General features: G+C 42.3%; 1 protein-coding gene across 3 annotated transcripts in view; it reads right to left on the bottom strand.

Annotated features, from left to right (window-relative positions):
• Positions 1 to 23,240, bottom strand: part of LRMDA (leucine rich melanocyte differentiation associated) — a 1,127,556-nt gene that overhangs the window by 774,553 nt on the left and 329,763 nt on the right. Inside the window, exon 1 of one of the 3 annotated variants that reach the window (XM_023204866.1) lies at positions 8,864 to 9,123. The exons of the other annotated variants lie outside the window; for them this stretch is intronic. Within the exon in view, the coding sequence (XP_023060634.1) occupies positions 8,864 to 8,910 (47 nt within the window). The 5' untranslated portion in view covers positions 8,911 to 9,123. Of the gene's footprint in view, positions 1 to 8,863; positions 9,124 to 23,240 lie in introns of those variants that run through there. 3 annotated transcript variants of the gene reach the window in all.

Here is a 23,240-nt window from a genome sequence, read left to right as displayed (position 1 = left end):
TACTGCTTATGGAATTTTATGGATTACCAACATTTAGTTCTTTTATTGGTTTATATTCTCTTGATGGTATAACAAGGGGGTGGAATTAACAATAATTTTATCCCTTCATTTCCTGAGCCCCCCAACCCCACCCCAACTCTTTTAAGAAAGCACTCTAGTATGCTATTCACATGCAGCTACAGGAGGGTATAATTTTTACTACTACATAATTAGAACAATTAGCTGCATACCCCAAAACTCTCCTCTAAGGGCCAGTGCCTCACGAAACAGCGAAAAGTGGGATGCCCTGTCCCCACACTGCACTGCACAGAATTCGCCCCCAGAGCTCGGAATGAAGCCCCTTCTTCTGAGACCACAGTTTTAAACCTGTTACATTAACTGCAAGAGGAGCAAATAGACAAATAGTTGATCTCAGTGTTCCCCAGAAGAAAACCCCATTTGGTTTCAGAAATATTTGCAAGAACCATCACAACGAAAGTCACCTTCCCCACAGAGGATATCACAGTTCTTAGATAGCTCCTGTCCTAGAGTAACTCCCCTTGGACCTGGTTTGAGTTTTCTCTGGAGACTCACAGCCCTTGAAATGCTAAGAAGACTACATATCTCTTTGTTTATCAACAGCTCTCCACTGGAGAATAGATTGGTTCACGTTCTCCACAAAACATACGCCAAATCAGATCAATCACCCAAATATAAGTTGTCCATGATTCTTTGAAAACTGCATTTGCTTTTCATAAGAAAGTGAAGTCCGAGCTTGGTACCAAGAAGAGGAGCAGCATAAGCTCTTGTGATATTTTATGTTTACGTCATATAGTTAGGAAGGAGAGGAATACAAGGAAAAGAACATCACATTTGGACTCAGACCCCATCTATCCAACCTGGGGTCATGTTCTTAACTTCATTGAATCCCACCACTCTTTCCACAAAAATAATTTTAGCAACATCTGCAATTCAGGCTTGTGGCAAGGACTCAATGGGTTAAATGTCTAGCACATAATTGTTTTTTATATCATCTAATTTTCCTTTCTTCTAGACCAGTAGTTCTCAATTGGGAGTGATTCTGCCCTGCACCCAGAGACATTTAGCAAGATCCGGAGACATTTTTTGTGATCATAACTTGAGGAGGATCATGCAACTGGGACCTAGTGGGTAGCCAAGGATGTGACTCAATACCCTACAATGCACAGGACGGCCCCCACAGCACAGAATTGTCCAGCCAAAAATGTCAATAGGGCCAAAATTAAGAAATCTTGTTCTACTCCAGGTGCAGTGGCTCACGTCTCTAATCCCAGCACTTTGGGAGGCCAAGGCGAGTAGATCACGAGGTCAGGAGATCAAGACCATCCTGGCTAACACGGTGAAACTCTATCTCTACTAAAAATACAAAAAAATTAGTCGGGCATGGTGTTGGGAACCTGTAGTTCCAGTTACTTGGGAGGCTGAGGCAGGAGAATGGCATGAACCCAGGAGGTGGAGCTGGCAGTGAGCCAAGATCATGCCACTGCACTCTAGCCTGGGCAACACAGTGAGACTCTGTCCTAAAAAAAAAAAAAAAAAAAAGAAAAAAAAGAAAAAAGAAAGAAAAAAAGAAATATTGTTCTAGACTAGTATTAAAATAATTCTTCCATTATGATTGTTTTTTCTCCATAGCTTCTGCCTCTTTAAATGAGCGAAGATTTACTAAAAATCTACCTGTTCAAAGTTCTGTGCTAGGCATATCCTTAACCATCTCATATATTTGGTTGCCTGCTGCCATTTTCCCAAAGCCACTCACATCTTCAGTTACTGTCCATCCCTATCAATATCAAGCCTCAGCTTCTCTTTTCTTCTTTATGCTGCTCTCAGAGGTCCTGAAACCAGACATGCTGTGTGTCAGAGCAAAGACCTGTATTAATCAACAATTCCAAATATAGCAACAGCAGTTTGAAAATCAAAGAATGGGCCTTGGGGACATCAATATTTGCATGTTCATAATAAATACTTAACTACACATCTGTGCAATGTTCAATATAGTTGGGAGAGAAAAAGAACATTTATGTTGATTTCTGTCAAGTTCCACAACTAAAGCATCTGATGTGCTAAAGAAACGTAACCAAATTGTCATAAAGTTGATTTTAAATATACTTGTAATATACACTTACGAATTAGAGACATTCCTGGTTTACTCTGGGATTTTTCTCACCATCAATTAGCTTACACACCTACCCATGGGGTCAGTGAAATGAATAATTTTCCAGTTTGTACACTAAACGTCCATTGCTTTCCTATCTGACTCTGCTCACCTCTACAACTCATATCGATCCTACATGTAATGTTCAAGGCCCAGTTTCATGTTTTCATTCTTCTCACTGTATGTTGCACACATGTATATCTTTCCACGAGCAGAAGCCCCTGCTAACTATTTATTGTGGGTTTACAACCTGCCAGGCTCTGCTGTATGTGCTATGTAGTCACAATCTCATTTCATTGTCACAAAACCCTATAGGGGCAGATGGCATCCCCCACTCCCATTTTACAGGGAAAAAAATATTGACACTTACAGAGGTTAAGTAAGTTGGCCAAAGTCACACAGCTAGAAGTGTCTGAATGAGTGTTCATACCCTGTGTGTCTGATTCTAAAATCCATGCTCATCACCACTACACTACTTTAGTAGGAAACAGCCCAGACATCTGGTGAGTGTTCTTTATAAAGAGTTAAGCAGAGGGCACATACCCTCTGACCTGGCAAATCTACCTCAAAGAAGCTATTGTCCACAAATGCTGGTTCATGTGCAGAAACACAAATGTAAAAATATGTTGACTGTTGCATAATTTGAAAAGGAGACACGAGTTAACAACCTAAATAGGGGAAGCAGATCCAGTCTATGGAATACAAAGTGGGGAGAACGTAGCAAAGAGTGTTTTCTTATCCATTATCACTTTCCCTTCTTCTTTAATAAAAGGACTGTGATTTTATTCTGTGTGGCAATACACCAGGTAAAAACTACATTGACTCGCCTGGCTTACAGCCAGGAACAGCTGTGTCTCGTAAATGGTTAACAAACAGCTGTCTCTTACACCAGTTTCTCTTGGGTAAAAACTATGGCCAATTTCAAGCTACCAAACTCAAGTCAATGGGCTTGCAAAAACTCTGGCGAATGTAACAACTGGCATTCATAACCTAGGGTGAGCTGGCTTTAGCACATGACTGGCTAGTGCTGAGCAATGTAAACAAATTAGTCCCTGCATAAAAATGGGATGGACAACTAGCTAGCATGTGCTTTTTCTTTTCCTCTCGCCTTCTTCTTCCTTCCTGCTTAAAACTTGGATGATATGACTGGAACTCCAGCAGTTACCTTGTATCATGAAGTATCTTAGAAAATGAAAGCCACAGCTAAGGATGTTGATACAGAAAGACAGGAGAAGCCTTGTCTCTGTTGACCTCAGAAAACTAACACAAGAGGCTGGATCTGCTCCTTTTTGTAAAAGAAACTAAAACTCCCATTTTAAGCCACTGTTATTTTGATTTTCTTGCTTCCGAGACAGAGTCTCGCTCTGTTGCCAGGCTGGAGTGGAGTGGCACGATCTCAGCTCACTGCAACCTCCGCCTCCTAGGTTCAAGCGATTCTCCTGCCTCAGCCTCCCAAGTAGCTGGGATTACAGACGTCCACAACTGCACCCAGCTAATTTTTGTATTTTTAGTAGAGATGGGGTTTCACCATGTTGGCCAGGATGGTCTTGATCTCTTGACCTCATGATCCACCTACCTCAGCCTCCTAAAGTGCTGGGATTACAGGCGTGAGCCACCGCGCCCGGCCTTTTTTTTTGCTTGTTTGTTTGTTTGTTTTAAAGACAGCGTCTCACTCTGTAGCCTAGGCTGGAGTGCAGCTGCACAATGTTGGCTCACTACAACTTCCACCTCCTGGGTTCAAGCGATTCTTCTGTCTCAGCCTCCTAAGTAGCTGAGACTACAAGTGTGCACCACCATGCCTAGCTAATTTTTGTATTTTTTGGTAGAGACAGGGTTTCACCATGTTGGTCAGGCTGGTCTCGAACTCCTGACCTCAAGTGATCCACCCACCTCAGCTTTCCAAAGTGCTGGGATTACAGGTGCAAGCCACCGCGCCCACCTGTTATCTTGGTTTTCTATTACACACTACTTAAAACAGAGACCTTCAGACTTTGCTACAACATTTCTATTACTTGTATCTGTTATAATAAAAATGTTTTGTTCAAGTATTATTTACAAAATTTAAAAGGCAAAGATGTTTAAGGGTCAAGGGGTTGGGCCCTTGAATTTGGCAATAGTATCCACAAGTCATGAGGGCAGGGGGTCTGAGGGAGACAAAGAGAAATGACAGGCCTGGCACACAAATCAATACCGCGGGTATGTCCTGACAATGAAAGGGACAGACTGGAATCCAACCAAGTTCACCAATTGCCAAAAAGATTTCTGGCCAAATAAGATTCAGGCACCTCCTGAGATAAGCCTTAGGTGAAACATACAAAAAGTAATGGGGAAAGCACAGGCTATGCCGCCAGGCTGACGTCTCCAACTCAGGAAACACCCAGAAAGCCTGACAATGGAGAGGGAAAGCAGCAGGACTTCAGCCCCCTGCCCAGGTAGCAGGGGCTCCCTGATTAAGGTGTCCCAATTAAGGGGACCCCAGAGACGGTATCAAAGAAGTACAAAACAGAGTATCGAACACCACCAAGCATGCGAAAGAGCCGGAAAAGATGGAGACACACAAGTCTATAGACCCCAGTGCACTATCAGAGAGAGCTGCAAACAGCAACATGGTGGTTAAGTCCTTGGGGACAGCACAGACAAATCTAGTGGGGGCTTCATTCACATTCCCCAAGGTGGTCATAAACACTACACTGAGAGAGACACACTATAAAATCAATTGTGTGATTCCTCTGCCTTTTCTCACCCAAAATTACTGCCAAGTCCATTTAGGATTCATCCGTGTGGACCAGGTCAAGTCACTAGGCTTTTAGTACATCCCGTGTGCCCAAAAGTAGTGTGTGTGCTATGCAAGAGATATTAAGCATAGGTGCCTATTCTTAAAGATGCTGTAACCTGAAAGGAAAACGAATTTCGCATAGTTAAAAATATCTAGAGAATCGCCCTGTATGTTCAAGCATTGGATGCATATTCAAACCTTGATGTTTATGAATTCAGAGAAGAAAAACAAAATTCTTCCTGGAAAGAAGAAAAACTGCACAGAGAATATGGTCAGGAAGACACGGGTCTTCAGCCAGGCCCTGAAGAATAGATACCATTTGAATAGGAAAAAATCAGAAAGAATATATTCCATATAGGAAAATGGCACACAATTGGTACTAAACCAACATACATATTTCCAATGAACAATAAAAACAGTAAAAAGAAGAAAAGTAGAGAGGGAAAGGATAATAATGGACAGTCATGAGTATTAATCTTGAAAATGAAAAGTAGAAATTGATCATTTTTTCATAGAAAAATATATCAACAAATATTAGCTAGATACCATTTAGGTGCCTGGATACTTGTTCTGGAGCCTCAAATACCCAACTGTTGGCTCCTGGACAATGGGGAGCCCCTAAAGGCTGAGCAATGGACTCTACCTACCCATCAGAATTGATGGAAACCCACACTTTTCACATCGCCCTAAATGGGAAGCTGTTATGAAGAGAAGCAGCCCAGATTTTTCTAGACCTCTTCTGCTCATAACTGAAAAAAGTAATAACCAACCTGGGAGTAATGAGGCTGCCACTTGGGCTAAGATATCTCTTTTCCAACATTTTGCATGCAGTGAAATTGAGTCCACTTTGTGTCCCCCTCACAATGTCTAGTGGGCCTTGAACACAGCGTGTGCTGTATTTGTCTGTGAATTCTACTCGTTATGTAAAAAGGCCCGAGCAGGTTCCAAGCTAGGGTTGGTCAGTTGTCCAAGGTGCCAGAGAATCATAACTTAAGGCTAAGTCCATGACATGTCTTCTCCGGGACGTGGTGGCAGATTTTTCACGATGTTTGATAAAATCGAAGGCAGGGGTACTAGTATTTAACACAGAAAGCAGCACTGGCTTTAAGTTAATGTTTCATATCCAATAAAGAAGGCTAAATATCTATCGTTTTGATAGATTGCTATAAATGAAACATTAGTGGGGCTCTTAAATACCTTGTTTCAGATCTTCATTACCCGAAATTAATCTTGAGCAGAATATCACACCCAGTGTGGACTCCATTAAGTAGCCAGTTAGATAACACAGGCTATGCTTTATCTAACAAGGACGGAATCAGAAACAAATCTAACAGCACAATTTTACCACCCCTACAGCCCAAGAGCATTGCAAGCCAAAGTGGTAGAGAAAGTGTTCCAGAAATTCTCAAATATAGCCATCATGCCCCTGCAGGAGGACAGCTTCACAGTCTGTTCTCAAAAGCAGCCTGGTGACCATGCTCAGTGTTCACTGTGGCATTACCACAGGGTAGAGACTGGCGAGGTCTTACATCTCCACCCTGGGCCTATCTGGGAATTGGGAGAGCTTTGCTGCCTCCACACCCCTTCAAGGACTTCCACAGAACCATTAGTTTTGGTGAAGGTTTATCTGGAATTGTCTTCTGCCAACTTCTCTCATTATGCAGGACACCAAAAGCTCAAAATAGCATAAATTCAGAAGACAGGGAAGGAGAGGAGCACAAAGCTCACATACAACCCATCAGCTGAGCTAAAAGCAAGTTGAGGAAAACAAATTCTCATCTCTAAGAATGCAGAGAATGCAAATCTCCAATAATCTCCAGGAATCCACACAGTTGCATGCCACATGCATGTTACAGAGGCTCCTGCGTGTCCACGCCTCACACCCACAAGCAGCGACTGACGTGAACTTTACCATTACAGAAGGCACATGGGGAATCTGGCTAGAGAAGACTGTGTTCCTTTAACCTGCACATTCAACACAACAAGTAAAGACTACCCAAAGACCCTACAAAACCTATTTGCTACAATATGGATGATTTTAGAATCATCCTAGCTCGAAATTCCTCCAGCAGGCAAGTTCCTCCAAAATGAAACAAGTATTTCACTCCAGTATACTATTATCATGCATTTCTATATCTACATATGTTTCTTCCTTTGAGACTTTTGACCCACTTGAATTTCAGCATTATCTACCTTTTTTTTCTTTCTTTTTTTTTTTTTTTTTAAGACAGAGTCTGGCTCTGTCTCCCAGGCTGAAGTGCAGTGGCGCAATCTTGGCTCACTGAAAGCTCCGCCTCCCGGGTTCACGCCATTCTCCTGCCTCAGCCTCCCAAGTAGCTGGGACTACAGGCGCCCGCCACTACACCCAGCTAATTTTTTGTATTTTTAGTAGAGACAGGGTTTCACCGTGTTAGCCAGGATGGTCTCAATCTCCTGACCTTGTAATCCGCCTGCCTCGGCCTCCCAAAGTGCTGGGATTACAGGCGTGAGCCATCGCGCCTGGCCAGCATTATCTACCTTTCTTAACCAACTAACCATTCACAGTAATCATGGTTAATGTGTACATACCAGGTACTCTTTTACATGCTTTGCTTTGTATATACTAATTCAATCATCCTAACAACACTGTAAGATAACTACTATTACTATCCCTATTTTATAGGTGAGAAAACAAGCTCAGGGAGGCAATTAGCACTCTTACCTGCAGTCACATGGTCATTAAGTGGAAGATCTGGGATCTGAACTGAGCCATCTGGCTCCACCACTCCTGCTTTTAATCCCAACGCTATAATGGATTGGTTTCACTTGTTCACTCCAGAGTTTAATAATATGAACCCAGACACATAATCTAGAGTGTAATGATAAGAAAAATCAAGTGTCCTTGGCCACATTTCTCTCCCATTCCTTCCACCTCATTCCCTATTTTCAGCATTCAGCAATTAGGTATTTCTTCTGCCCTGCTGAAATACGTTTTCGACATAAAAATGGCCATAAGATATTCCAGCAAATACAGAAGTGACCCAAACCAGGCAATGTATTATTTATTTTGACCATGAGGGTATATCCTTAAGCTTGACATCTTGACTGGTTTGGGGCATTTCGCTTGATTGAAAGAAAGGGAGAAGATGAACATTTATTGAGCACTTGCTCACCATGTCCCAGGTAATGTGCCTGGTGCTCTCACCTACCTTGCTCTGTTTAATACCAAAAGCAAACCCACCCAAGGTAACTAACGAAATCCCACTTTTAGAGACAAAGAAACAGACTCAAAAAGGTTAATACTTACTGATCATGGTCAAGAAGACTCACTTTGGAGGGATGGCACGTGGATTCAAGCCAAAACCTCATCTAAAGCTGAGGCTATTTCTACAACAGCATGCTAGGTAGTAGATAACCTATCCTATAAAACCAGAAACCATTCTCAGACTTTTTTTTTTTTTTTTTTTTTTTTTTTGCCTCTGAGCAGTAAGTCTTTATAGATTTACTGGTTGTTAAATGCTACTGACTCTAGCTAATTCCCAAATTAACTAGATTCCTTTTGGAGCTTGTAAAATGTGCTACACATTCAACTTCCGAATTTAGCATGCAAGATGATGACCATAGCAATAAGAATGGTGCAACTTTCTTGTTAGAACAATGCATGCCTAAAAGCCTCCTTTTAATTTCTACCTTCTTTTATGAGGACTATGTGATCGAGGACACACCTAGGATACTGCATATTAATTTCAACACAGCTAATACCCAAAATGTCCCACCAATTTACTCTTCACTGACAATGTTAAAAGAAAATGATTTATGCAGATCAATCATCTCGCTCATCAAGTCCTACCCTGACAGCCAGCCTTCATCATTGCTATTTAAAAGGCACTGCTGACAGAAAAGACCGACTCTTTGATTAAGGGCCCTGTCTGGCTAACCTTTTATTTGAAGAATGATTGCCGCTGAGTGACAAATACTTTTCCATTCATTTCAAGGCAAAGATATTGACATTCAAATTCTTGATGGCTACACTGAGCAGATGCCACTGTTGGCAAGAGGCATGAGAGCAACAGCAGGTACTCCACGGCTCTGGGGGCAAGGGAAAAAGAATAAAACTAAAACACATGCACGCCGGCGCTGGCTAAAGGTTCTCAACAAGTAAAAGTTGCGGGTCTCTCAGCCAGATCCTTTCTTCAACAGTCAGCAAAAGGCATCTGCTTGCAGTTTTGCCCCAGTCTCCTTCTCACAAGTGCCTGGCTTTATGTTGACACTATTTGAAACTGCATGGGCAGCGAGGACTAGAAGTCAAAAGGAGCTCAGAACATGCCATTCCCAACCCAAGGGAAAAACATCTCTCTGTCTGGAATCACAGCATCCAGGCCAACCTCGGGTTGAAAGTACTGGCCTCCTTTCCGCTTCACAGGACCTTAAGTGATTAAATATAAAGTGGAAGAAGCTGGTGAAAACTTGCCCATAAAAAACAAAACAGAAATATTCCATCCCACCTGCTAAAGAGAAAGAAGAAAAAATAATAGTAAAAGGAAGAGGTAAGATTGACAACTAGAGGTAGCAAAAAAGACAAACTGAGCTTACTTTAAAAAGGTGGTTTCTTTAATTCATTTCGGGTGAATTTAGACCCTGGTCCGCATCACACACACACACACACACACACACCCCATTGCATTCATATCCTCACAGCAGGATTATTTTGCTTGTTTTTATTTCTTAAATGCAAAATACTACCTTAAAGGAAAGTGAGAAAATTATGGATTAAGGAAGGCTATTTGTGACAAAGGCCATCACAAAGCCTCAAGATTAATCATTTCCAGGAACAAAATGAAAATGCATCAGCGGGTCATCAACAATTCCTTTTAAATCTTGCTGAGATGTGATGTTGGGTCTCACATGCTTCACAAAGGAAAGGGTATCCAAAAAGCTGTAGCTGTGATCCTCGAACACATTCCCCACAGAGGGAGAGGCAGGAGATAGCCAAGACACAGCCAGAACCTTCTCCCCATCACCCCAGGGCCAAACAGGTGACCAGGGCTTCAGAGAGAGAGAGAAAACCTGGGTGTGAATCCAGTCTCTACTACTCATCAGCTGGGGGTTTGAAACAAGTTACTTTACCACCTCAATCCTCTGTGAGCTCATCTGCAAAATGGGAGTGGTGAGATTGACCTCACAGAATTAGTTATGAATATTAAAGAACAGAAATTAAATAAACCAACTTTCCCTTACCTAAACCTTTTTTTCCCTCCTTTCTTCTCCTCTTCTCCTCTTTCCTCACTAGTTTGCATGTGAATCGAATCGTCCATGAGGGGTATCAGCAAAAAGATTTACAGTTATAGCCCTGCTTCCCTCACTGTGTTACAATGAGAACAAATAAGATAATGTTCACATTAAAGCACTTTATAAATCTTAAATCAATACAGAAATGTTTGCTGTTGTTATTGTTGTTCTCCACAAACGGTATACTCTAACTCATTTTGATCTTTTTCCTTATTTATTTCTCCCATCTATATTTCTCATGGTGAATAATAAATCAATAACCAATTAATCAATAATCATAATATCATCTCCATTCCTGAGAACTACTAGTGGTTGTTTCTGCAGCTGTCTAAAAGGAGTGCCTGGGAGAAATGATGTTTCTTCTATAACAAAAATGTATTGGAGGTTATTATGAGCCAGGCATTGAGACAAGGAGGTGAATGAAAAATGCAAAATTCAGTCAAGTGGAGCAAACAGACAAATAAAGAAATGATTTCAATATTGCTGCACCATATAAGTTAAATACAAAGGCCAATGAGGAGGTCAATGAGGAAAGGTATGACTACCTGGGGCAATCCGGAAAGATTCTGCCACAGTGATATCAAGGCAAGTCCTCAAAAGGTGGAAAAGAAAGAGTGGGTCACTTTGGAGAAAGAGGATGCCAGGTGCAAAGACATGGAGGCTCGAGACAGATCACCATGCTCTGGCAGGAACAAGGGGGAAGTTCCAATCATACTAAAGAGTTAAGAATTATTCCTTTAGGTAATGGCAAGTTTGAGCTTGAAATTGCTATCGTATAGCCTGTGGTTTAAAACACACCCCTGACGAAAGGCTGGACACAACAACATTTGCTGGGTACCCACTCTGTGCTAACAACTGGAGACACAGAGATGAGCAAGACTATCCTGACACACTCCCAGGAAGGGGAGCTGGGGAGACTTGCCTGCTCTCAAGCAACCTCTGAGCAGCTGCCCAGTGAGGGGCAATGAGACCCCACTCCTAGTACCTGCGCCTTCTTGTTTGGCCTCAGAACCTGCGTGTCATCCCCAGTCTGTTGGAGTGGGTTCCTGCTTTTTTGCTTGACCCTGCTCTTGCATTTCTAGGGACTCTGATGTCAACTATGGATAGCTCACTTTCACCTTCAGAGCCATGTCCTCCACCTATTGCTGTCCTTCTTTGACCTGCAGTGATCCTGTGGTCTCCCTGATAGCTCCTGAAAGCATCTCTATCAGCAGGGAGATCTCTGTTCCAGGTCTCTATCCCTTAATCTTGATACTGTATGCAAAGTATAAGTGTAAACATGTGTTCACCAAATCCTGTTTCACTCTCCTTCTCCTGGGCACACAGATGGTAACATTTGACACTCTCCCTTACAGTTAGTTTGAGTTCTAGTCAATATAGCAAAAAAGCGATGTGAGTAACTCCCAGGCCTGGCCTTAAAAACATCACAATACAGGTCTCCCATACTAGCTACTATAGCCATGACAATAAACGCAATAACTTAAAACAACAGAAATGTATTATTTCACTTTTATGGGTACAAGAAATCTAAAATCTAGTGTCAGTAGGGTCACATCCCCTCCAAAGGCCCTAGGGGAGAATCTCTCCCTGCCTCTTCCAGTTCCTGGTGGCTCTTGCTTCACCATCTTGCCGCAGCATCACTCCAGTCTCTTCCTGTCTTCACATGGCATTCTTCCCTCTGGGTGTCTCTGTGTCTAGGTCTCCTTCTCCTTTGTCTTACAAAGTCACCCGTTTTTGGATCTAGGGCCCACTCTAAATCCAGTATGATTTCATCTCGAGATCCTTAAGTAATTGTATCTGCAAAGAACCTATTTCCAAATCAGGTCACACTCTTAGGTTCCAGGTGGACATAAATTTGTGGGGGTAGGGGTTCACTATTCAATTCACTCCCCCTCCCATGCAACCTTGGAGGTCTCATGATCCAGATGGTACAGCCACAAGATGCCAGAGCCTTCATCCAGCCAGATCCCTGAGTGACTACAAGAAGCCAGGCTCCCTCAACACCAACCCTCACTAGGCCTATAAGGTGAGCAAGAAACGAAGCCTCGTGGTGTTAAGCCACTGAGATTTCAGGGTTAATTTGTTACAACAGCAGAGCCTAGCCTGGCTTGGCTACCACTCCAAGCATGATGCCCTAGCTCTGCAATTACAATACTGTTTATGGGCCCAGGACTAGCATGCAGTGTTTTTATTTGGCTTCAATTTCTGCTCAAAAGCCCTTTTAGGTTGCTCTTGCTGAGTGTCCCAGGAATTTCTCCCAGAGCTTTGCTTGGCTTGGACATGACTTTGGGAGGTTTCTTGTTTTTCCTGGGTAGTGTAATTAGGCTTTTGCTGATAATATCACTGTTTTCTCTACTGGTCCCAGAGGAGAATGTGGTGGCCAATGGTAGTTATTTCTTGCTTTTATTGGGGTGGGAGAGAGGGGCAAAGGGGGTCAAATATGAATGTTTTCTAGCTGAATTCATCCAAAACTGAAATGAGAAAAACAGTAGCTAGTGTCCCTTTCTTACAGAAGTGAAAAGCGCACAAGATTTTAGAGTCATGCTGACTTGGGTAAAAATTTCTCAGCTCTGCAAACTTAATAGCTATGATACTTTAAATCACAGAACCCTAGCTCTCCTACCTTTACAAAAAAAAGGCTTAATACCACCTATTCCAGAGGCTGGCCGGGAGGATGAAATGATACTAGACATACATTTAGCTGGGTGCTCTGATCACAGTCATTCCCAGATAAATGTGAACTTCCCTTATTCCTACAGATAGCCCAACTTATTCCTACTTGGATCCCTTCCCTTCTGGCTCAAGGTAATAGCTAAGTTCTTGTGAAACCATGACCTTCAGCACTGGTCTCAACCATCTCCAAGGCAGAAAGCATCTTCTGCCTTTTCTCTAGTTCATCCTTTTAGATGCTGCTAGTCTATTCCTTGGAAATAGTGACAACATAGTGAATAATCTGACTAATCAGGTGAGTGTTACTCTTAAATATTTCATTAGAGTTCATTTTGATTTTCCAATTTGGTTGAAAGTTCTCTAAAGGTAGGGGCTATGTCTGATCCTACTTCTATAAACCCCACAGCTGGCAGCACCATGCCAAGTTGACCACAGGTGCCTCCCCCATCCTCATTGATTGACTACAGAGAAAGCAGAGGATGAAAAGTTTCCATGATTGAGACAGGATCTGGCCTCCAATAACATGGATGTTCACAATTAACGGGAAAGTATCAGTTAGCTAGGAATACTCACAGAGCAGAGGGAAGGTGGCAGAAGTTCAAATACTTAAGAAATAGATGGACAAGGCCAGGCATGGTTGCGCTTGTCCGTAATTCCAGCATTTTAGGAGTATGAGGTGGGCAGATCACTTGAGGCCACGAGTTCAAGATCATCTTGGCCAACATGGTGGAACCCCGTCTCTACTAAAAACACAAAATTAGCCAGGCATGGTGGCATGCACCTGTAGTCCCACCTACTCGGGAGGCTGAGGTGGGAGAATCACCAGAACCCGAGAGGCAGAGGTTGCAGTGAGCCGAGATCACGCCACTGCACTCCAGCCTAGGTGACAGAGTGAGACCCTCTCTCAAAAAAAGAAAGAAAGAAAGAAATAGATGGACAAGAGGGAAGATTCATCTCTACTCTGGGGCTAGGGTGGATCTCCTCAGAAATAAATCAGATTATAATGTGTTTACTGTTTCCCCTGCCACTGGACCAGCTAAACTTACTCTTATAATTGTGTGAATATATAAATTATATATTATACATCATATAGCATATATGTGCATTATATATAACTATGCACTCTCTGTGTAATACATAAATATATATTTATAGCACCTGCTTTATGCTGGACACTATCCTATATATTAAGTCACATAGGCTTCATCATAACCACAACATGGGTTCTACTGTTACCACCATCTTACAAGGAGGAAACAAACCCAGAGAAACTTGCCCCAAATCACAGACCTAGTGAGTAGCAAGACCAGAATTCAGATCCCAGCAGCCTGGCTAAGGCCAGCACTCTTAACCGCTAGACCACAATGCCTCTCAAGTGGGAGGTGGGAGTGAAGTGAGAAAGCAAGTCCCCAGTCAGGAGGGTACCCAGCAGAGATGGCTCACACACCTAAACAGATTCTGAAGACACAGCCCTCCAACAAAAGCAGGTTGTTGCAGGAGCAGGAGACTGCTCTGCCAGGCACAGATGCAATGGGACAGCTCTCTCTGAGAAAAGAGCTAGTGGCAACCCATGCTAGCGATAACAGGAGCCAAACTGAAGCAGCCCCTAAAAGGCTACCTTTGGTCTGAGATGGGACTAACTCACAATTAACACCCTGAATAGCAGTGGTATGTGATGGCCCAGGGATACACAGCTCTGGCAGATTGAAGACAAAGGAAATGGAAGGGGCTGGGGGGAAGTTCTAGAAAGCCTTGTTGGGTCTGCTTTGAGCTTCACATCTTTCATGTTCAAACTGCTGGGGGCAAGAGACAGCCAACTTTCCCACCAGCCCTGCACAGCTCGGCAGCCTGTACCCTGCACTTGTTTACCATCACTGAATAAATCATTTCCGTCTCCCCCAGCCTTGGCTCTGCTCCCTTACAAACAGAGTAAACCGGGCTCCCCACTCAAGGTTGCCATCAAAAGCAGAGGGCACCAGCTTTCCCTCCCCGGCTCTGCAGCCCTCATGGGCAATGCACCCTCCTCCCTCCTTAAGCATATCGGAATGAGCAATATTTGACTGTTGATTCTTTCATCTCTGCAGCTTTGAAAACCTCAAACGTCATATCGGATCTACAACAAAGAGCGGGGACTTCAGGGGTTGACAGCACGGCCATAATTAAAGACAACCATCAGTGAGCTGCCATGTTAAACAATGCCACGTTATAGCTGCTCCAAAACCAACTGTTTACCTTTCAGACATTTCTGTGGAAAGGTTTAAACAGGTGCGGTTTAAATTGTTTTCATAAAAGATATGCAAACAGGAGATAGGAACTTCTCTCTAAGCCATGGTAAAATGTACAGCATGCAATTCCCTTGCTAATAGTGTCCAATTGATTTACTGAGGGGAAACAATCTCTGGTAACTGTTATGAATATGAATCCCAAAATAGCATTGAAAATATTACAGGGATACAGCCAAACATGGAATGGGAAATAATCCCCAAATTTCCATCTTACTTTCCTTCTGGCCCATGAAACTCAGTTTCCCCCTTTGTAAAATAAGAAGGTTGCATTTCAAGCTTATGTTGGCGTGCAGAACTCTTTTTCCAAATCAAGTCCAATAAATAGAACAGGAAAACCTAGTGGTTTCTGAGAGTGAATCAGGGGCCCTTCTTCCTCCAATATGCCCCCAGATTATTTCTAGCACCTTGCGAACTACTGGACTGAATCATCTCTGTGAGTTCTTCCAGGACCCAAATTCTCAAGTTCTTGAGGAAAAAAGCAGCAACAGCAGCAGTTGTCAAAGGCTTTCTCCATCATTGGTCCTCAATGTTCAATGCTTTCCTCAGTATTCAGCATCTAAGTGGCACTGAATGAATGTGGTTCTGAGTTGATCAATAATAAAGGAGGTTGTAAAGAGCTTCTTCTCTGCTTTTCCTTGAGTTTGGGGTAAGGCTAATTAATATCAATAGCAAAGGGAAAGAGGCAGATATTAAAGCAAATTATAGCAGCCTCATGGTTTGCAAACTAAACTCCTCAAGCTGGCTATTCATAGGAGGCTCAGTGTCCTGGCCCTCAGGTCTGAGGCAAACAGAAGAGTGTGCTCTCCACACTTTTCTTCTGCCTCAGAATCTTAAGCCAGCATCCCCAAGGCCTGCACTTGTCATGTTTCCAGGTCTATCTCTACGCTGGAGATCTCTGGAGGTTTCGGAGCTCCTTGAAAGTAAGACTGTGCAAAGACAGCCAGGAACATTGCTACCTTGGACAATGCCATAAGAATTGAGGTGGGAACAAGAAGACTGCTCTGTGGAGCCACCAAGAGACCCCTTTGGAGTAGCTCAAACAGAGACTCCTCAGTGGGATGTGGGAGGTTTCCCCACACACAAGAGCTGCTTACATCATCATTACATATGACTCACACATGGTGGGGGGACCACTGGACCAGGATCATACTGACTGTGGTTAAGGCCCCACATGGGACATCATGACTCATTATGTTGACCACTGATGGAATTTTCCAATACCTGAGGATATAACACTGTTAGAATCAATGCAATAAGCTATCACTCATTTCTTTACAAGCTGAAAACTTATTTACAACAGGAAGCCGGGCACAGTTGTGCATGCCTGTAGTCCCAGCTACTGGAGAGGCTGAGGCAGGAGGATTCCTTGAGCTCAGGAGTTTGAGGCTGTAGTATGCTGTGACTGCACCTATGAATAGCTGTTACACTCCAGCCTGGGCAACATAGCAAGACCCCATCCAAAAAAAAAAAAAAAACAGATTTATAAGAGGAAAATCTCCGGTGCTTGTTTGAGTCAGACTAAAAGAATTGCAAAGGCTAAATCTGACCTCTTCCTATAAAAATAACATGGAGAATCCCTGTGTGGACAGGCCAAACCTTCTTGATAGGCCCCTCTCAGTAAGGCCCCACAAAATCCACAGTGGAAGAACAAACCACTTCTATGAAGGAAAAGTTGATGGCCAGTTGGTTTCAATTGTCTAGGACATAGCTAAGTGAAGGTAGATAAACCACTTCCCGACTGAGGCTAGGCGGAGGTGGAGGCCCTACACCTCCACCGCTGATGTCATTCTTGAAAGCCTTGTTTCCTTCCAGCCTGGAAAGCTCCATTTTGGAAACAATGACCCTTTATGGAGAGCTTTCATCCCTGGTTAAGTTCTAAAAATCAAAGAGCCAATATATCCAAGCTGCCCTCAAGGATCTGGGAAAACTGCCTTGGGTACATTGTTATTTAGTGGTAATATCTTCTTTTACTTGTCGGGTTGTCTTGCTGTTTTCAGAATGAAACCAGATATAAATAAAGTAAAAAAAAAAAGTGTTTGAGATAGGCATACTGATCACTGGTTTATTTTTTGAGTTGAGAAGCCACACAGTTTTCCAAGCATGGTTACATTATGGTAATATGCTTTGTCATAAATCTACTACATCCTTCTGCTTGTCTGTAAAACAGTCTGCTCCTCATCGCTCTCAACTTGGCCTGCATACAAAACTTTTAACTTAAAATATCTAACAATATGTCATATCTACCAGATACATGACAGCTATTTCTAAGATACATAATATTATTAATTGTTTTTGAATTTAACTGAACTGTTATGAATCCAAAAAGTATAAAAATGACATTTAGCCATCAACAGTTCTTGAAACATTATATACACAAAGAAGAAATACTAACAAGTCCAACAGTACTCATAATTTCAAAATTATACCCTTTGAAGCCAAAATGACATTAAGAGAAACAAAAAGGATGTAAGAACTTAAAAATAAAAATGTAATACTTGAAAATATTAAACTTGTCTTCAGATAAAAATTAAGTGTGAGATAAATTATTTTTTATGTTTGCAGAACTGTCAAACAATGTGCTGTCTCCTTAAACTATTTAAAGAAATAGGGCTGGAGTGTGTGGAGAGGATCTGGAAGACATAAATGACGTTGAGAGGATGAGCAAAAAGACTGACTTCCATTTACTCTGATTCGCTTAGAATGTACTGAATACCCACCATGTACTCATACTATGCTGTGTATCATGGCGGATTAAAAGAATGATACAGACTAAGCCTTAAAGGAGCTTACAGACTCAATGAGGACATGAGAAACACACACGATATGAATATAGTGAAGCACAACTACCCTTGATTAAATGCCCAAATAAAAGCTCTGGTAAGTAATGCGAGCATTAGAGCAGGAAGAACTCATCATGGGCCAGGATAGCTGAGGAAGCTCCATTAAGAGCTAGAATTTCAGCTGGATCTTGAAGACTGACTCATATTCAGAAAGATATAAAGAAGGCCAGAGGGAACTGACAAGAGGGGAGGCAGAGTAAACAATGACCCAAAGACTGGAACAAATGTTACTCACTGGGCGAAGTGTGACCTGAAATGAGTGAGTGGCCTCGCCGCAGGCCTAGACCTCACGTGACCCACAACTCAAGGACATGGAAAACATTCATCATTCATCTGTCTCCTTCTTCCCAAATGTTTCTCATAGCCAGCTTCATTGGTGTCCCCCAGGGGCTCAGAGTTCTGGGGCTCCCAGTGTCCCCTCTCACCAGACCTGCTCCACTGGACCCACACAGGAACCCCCTAGATTCACCACCATGAGTCACAAATTTCCTTCCCCAGCTCCAAGAGCTGTGCTTTCTTTAAGAACCTCAAATTGGTCAGAACTGAGAGTGGTCAATCCCTTCACCTATTTAACATATTACAATCTTCCCACTGCAGCTTCTCTGTGCTAACCTGAGATCAGTGGTTCTCAACCAGGGATGACTTTGACCCAGAGGGACATTTGGCAATGTCTGGAGACATTTTTAATTGTCACAAAGGGTGTGCTATTGGTACCTAGTGAGTAGAAGCCAGGGATGCTGTTATACATCCTTCAACGTATGGGACAGTCCCCCATAACAAATAATGTTCTGCCTAAAATGTCAACAGTGGCAAGGTCGCAGTGGAATGAATATAGACATTCACGATACTTTTCTAAACAAATTTATTTTAACAAGATGGAGAACTTTCCTTTTTCTTTTCTATTTTTCTTAAATTTTACTCAGATCCATTCACTTTCAGAAGGAGTACACCCAAATTCCAAGAAGCTTCCCAGGGCAAAACAGCCTAACCCATACATCCCTGATTAATCTGCCCCCCCAACCCCACCCCCCAAAAAAATAAGAATAGTGCCCTGAGGGGTGGGGCACTCTGGCTATGAAATGTGCTCCGTCCTGCAAAAGAACCATATATACCTAAACCTAACTATAAATGACAGGATATTGAAAGCCAGTACATTTTGTACCTTTTGGGCCCTTCCAAAGCTAGACACACTTTAGGTACTTACATTTTAATAGGGAAGAACCTCATTACCCAAATATTTGCTATTTGAGCACTTTCAGTCTTGAATTTGTACAGGGAAACAAAGTCATCATAACTATTCACTAGCAAATTGACCGGTTCCCACTCAAACTTCTCTTCCAAGTAGCATTCATCCCTGATCGTTGTATCAACAATTTAGGCCCATCTGATGGTCAAACGTTACATAAGCCTCTGGCACAAAGCAACTGCAAAATGAAACTGAAACTTCTGCAAAAGATGTGGGGTTTCATGAACTCAACTGAAGTAACAGAGAAATGCTCAAATTACACCCAAAACCATTGATCCTACACCCTTAGGCCAACAGAAAAAGCAAAAATCAAGTCAATAACAACATTTTATAAGACTGACTTAAACACTGAAGGATTAAGAAAGGCTCTCATAAAATTGATAAAGTCTTAACTTTACAAAAATAAACAACTTTAATGATTGTACAATAAAAGCAAACATGAAGTAAAAGATATATGGTGCCAGTGTGTAATTCTGTCATAACACTTATGGAGAAAAATTAAATTAACAGTTGAATTGCTTTTCTAAGAATTAGAGCATAGCTGCAGCTACAACTAAAAATGTTTTTGATACCAAATATTTATATCATTTTGGGTTTCAGCTTGCAAGATTAAATTCCAAACTTTTTTTTTCCAGATTTACTATTACATACTGCTTTCCATGTCAGTTGCTTTGCTTTAGGTGGTCTTTTCCAGTACTAATTGCCTTCCTACCATGGGCCTCCCCCTGAAAATCCTGACCACCTGAAGCACAGAGTTGCAACCCGGGCTGAATCCCTCTCCCAGTCTCAGCTCCTTGCCCAACTTGCCTCTCCCACACATGGTGATTCAAGTCCTGCACCACACCCTTCTTCACAAAACCCCCCACCTCTGTCTGACAGCCACACCTGATTCTCAAAAAGTAGGAACTAGAAGGTATTAAAAAAGTCTCAAAGCAGAAACCGAAGACCCTCCGAGATCCATACTCAAATCTCATCTCTCTCAGAGCAAAATTCCAACTCCTAAGCAGAGCCCACCAGGCCTTGACCAACCTGGCTCCTGCTTCCTGACTTCAACCTCACCTTAAAGCTCTTATAGCCTCATCACCCCCTCACTCACCAGCCACACTGACCTCCTCTGGTCCTCAAACTCGCCAGGCTTTTTCACACTTAGTAGCACTGGCATGGGCAGTGGCCCCTCTCGGGAATGTTCCTCCCCAGGTCTTTCCATTCTGATTCACACACCTCAGCATAAATGTCCTCTCTTGCAATGACTTTTCTTACCAGCCTATGTAAAGTGCCCTCAATACTCTACATATACTTAGTAGGTGTTAAAGAACTCTTGGTTAAATGGATGATTAGATAAAAAAAAAAAAAAAAAAAAAAAAAAAAAACATGGATGGAGGGAAGGAGAGAAGAAGGGAGGGAGTGAACCTGTGTAGAGTTAGCCAATATCTGCTGTCAATAGCCATTATCCCCTATGGCCATTTTCCAAGCAATTGTTTCTCTCCTTTGGATCATTTGAGACTGAATCACTGAATCCAGAGCTAGGCAGGGAAGAGCCTGATTAAGGTCACCGCACCAACCCCCAGGGACAGTTCCCTATCATCCATTTTCTCATGCTTTGTGTCAAGTCTTATTTCCAGCCCCTCCAGTGGCAAGGCGTCTATTACCTCCCCACGGACACATCTACACACTCGCCCCATTGTGAAATTTGTCCTGATTTTCTCAGCCTAAATTCCTCTCTGCTTAACTTCACCCCATTACTCACAGCTATCTCCCTCTGGACTACAGTAAATGACAACTCCGTAGAACTCACTTTCTCCTCCTGGTTTCCCACAAGTTCCCAATTCAGCTCCCTATTCCTTGATGAAATAGCATGGCATGAGACTCGAGCAAGGAGAATTTCCACAAATGTTCTGAATTAGAACCTGGTCACCAGCAGTCTCACTTCATCCACCCATCTCTCTTCCATCCATTATTCTCTGGCCCCACCCTACCCTCGGCCTCCGCAAGGCCAATCTGTTTTTATTTTCCAATTACACAATTCTTTCAAAATATAGTTCTGTGCTTGAATATTCACAAAAAGTTTCTAGAAGACAACAAAAGAAGCTGTTAGTGATGGTGGCCTCTGGGAAAGGAATGGCTATGGGGAAGAAGGCTTACTTTTGGCTGACTGTTTAATGCTACTGGCATTTTTAACTGTGTGCATATACAACTTTTTAAAAATTATGGTGAAATACTTATTACATAGAATCTATCATAGTAACCATTTTTAAGTATGCAGTTCAGTGGTATTAAGTATATTCATATTGTTGTGCAACCATTACCACCATACATGAAACTTTTTCAACTGAAAGTTTTTAAATTAATTTTTTTTTTAAGAGACAGGGTCTCACTCAGAAACCCAGGCTGGTGTGCAGTGGTGAGATCAGAATTCAGTGCCATCTCAAACTCCCAGGCACAAGGGATCCTCCCGCCTCAGCCTTCAGAGTAGCTGGGGCTACATGTGTGTACCACCATGCCCAGCTAATTTTTTTTATTTTTTGTAAAGATGGTGTCTTGCCATCTTGCCCAGGCTGGTCGCAAACTCCCAGGATCCTCCTTCCTCAGCGATCCTCCTGCCTCAGCCTCCCAAAGTGCTGGGATTACTGGCTAGAACCACCGCACTCAGCCTAAAATAATTTTTTATTTTTTTTGAGACAGAGTCTAGCTCTGTCACCCAGGCTCGAGTTCAGTGGTGCGATCTTGGCTCACTGCAACCTCCACCTCGCTGGTTCAAGCCATTCTCGTGCCTCAGCTTCCCAAGTAGCTGGGATTACGGACATGTGCCACCACGCCCGGCTGATATTTGTATTTTTAGTAGAGATGGGGTTTCACCATATTGGCCAGTTCTTGATCAAGTGGCTACACAAGACAAGAACAGGAATGAGGATGCCATGCCTGGCATGAGCAATTGAAAACACATTACAATGTTGCTTAGCCAAATTTTGATATGTTAAAAACTTTAAAATATAGGGTAATAGATACTTGATACAAATTTTAAAAATAAGGGGAGAAAACGAATGAAATACAAAAATAAAAATAAAAATAAAACACATCTTTACCACCACCCCCACCATACTTATAATAATGACGGACCCAAATAAGTACGTATGTTTGCATTCACATATAGAGAACAAGACATCTCAAAACAGAATTATGGCTATCAAAGCAGTTTGCGAAAAAATTATTAGCCTTATTACTATAAAAGTAGTTTGAATAGGAGCATTCCAGCTGTTAAATGTGATCATCAGAACACTGCCAATTTTCTCAGCCACATAGTCTTTTTGTGCAGTGCAGAACATGTTGCAATTAAGAGATTTTCACACTTCGTAATAATTCTCAGATTTGGAAGATTTTTCTTGTAGCAATCCAAGTGATAGTATCATACTCGGCTCCTTTTATATAATTTTATAACTTGCTGGAAGCGGCAAAGACTGCACATACAAAGATGGTGATTTTGTGTGTCTCCGGTAGCTGTCCTCAGAATTAAACTTACCCAATCTGATAGCATGAAGGCTGAAGCAAACCTCTGATTGCAATTTCTGAAACCAAAACACTCTCTCGAATCTCACAGGCTTCATAGGACATGTACACTTTGCCTGTCTCTGATGGGTTCCAGCTCCCATTATGTCTGACTTCTCCTTGGAGTAAGTGTTCTTTCAACACTGATATCTCACATCTGAATTGCAGCCACTGGCCAATTCAAGAAAGGCTAGATGTCTGAAACAGGAGACGTCTAGGAGACCAGTTATATTTAGTTATTCAAAAACAACCCGAAAGCATTTTTACTTTGCACCTCAATTATATTTGTTCCAATTCTCTCTCACACACACAGACTCACATACAATCCCATTATACTAAAACACAGTTGCTTTTTATACTAAAGAACCACAAAGAGCCACCTGGCTATCTGAGCCAAGTACTCTGCCATGATGTTACAGTAGTCTTTTCCAGGTTAAGCAAA

The sequence above is a fragment of the Piliocolobus tephrosceles genome, chromosome 9 (genome assembly GCF_002776525.5).
Source record: "Piliocolobus tephrosceles isolate RC106 chromosome 9, ASM277652v3, whole genome shotgun sequence".
Classification (NCBI taxonomy): Eukaryota; Metazoa; Chordata; class Mammalia; order Primates; family Cercopithecidae; genus Piliocolobus; species Piliocolobus tephrosceles.
This window is presented reverse-complemented; position numbering and strand designations above follow the sequence as displayed.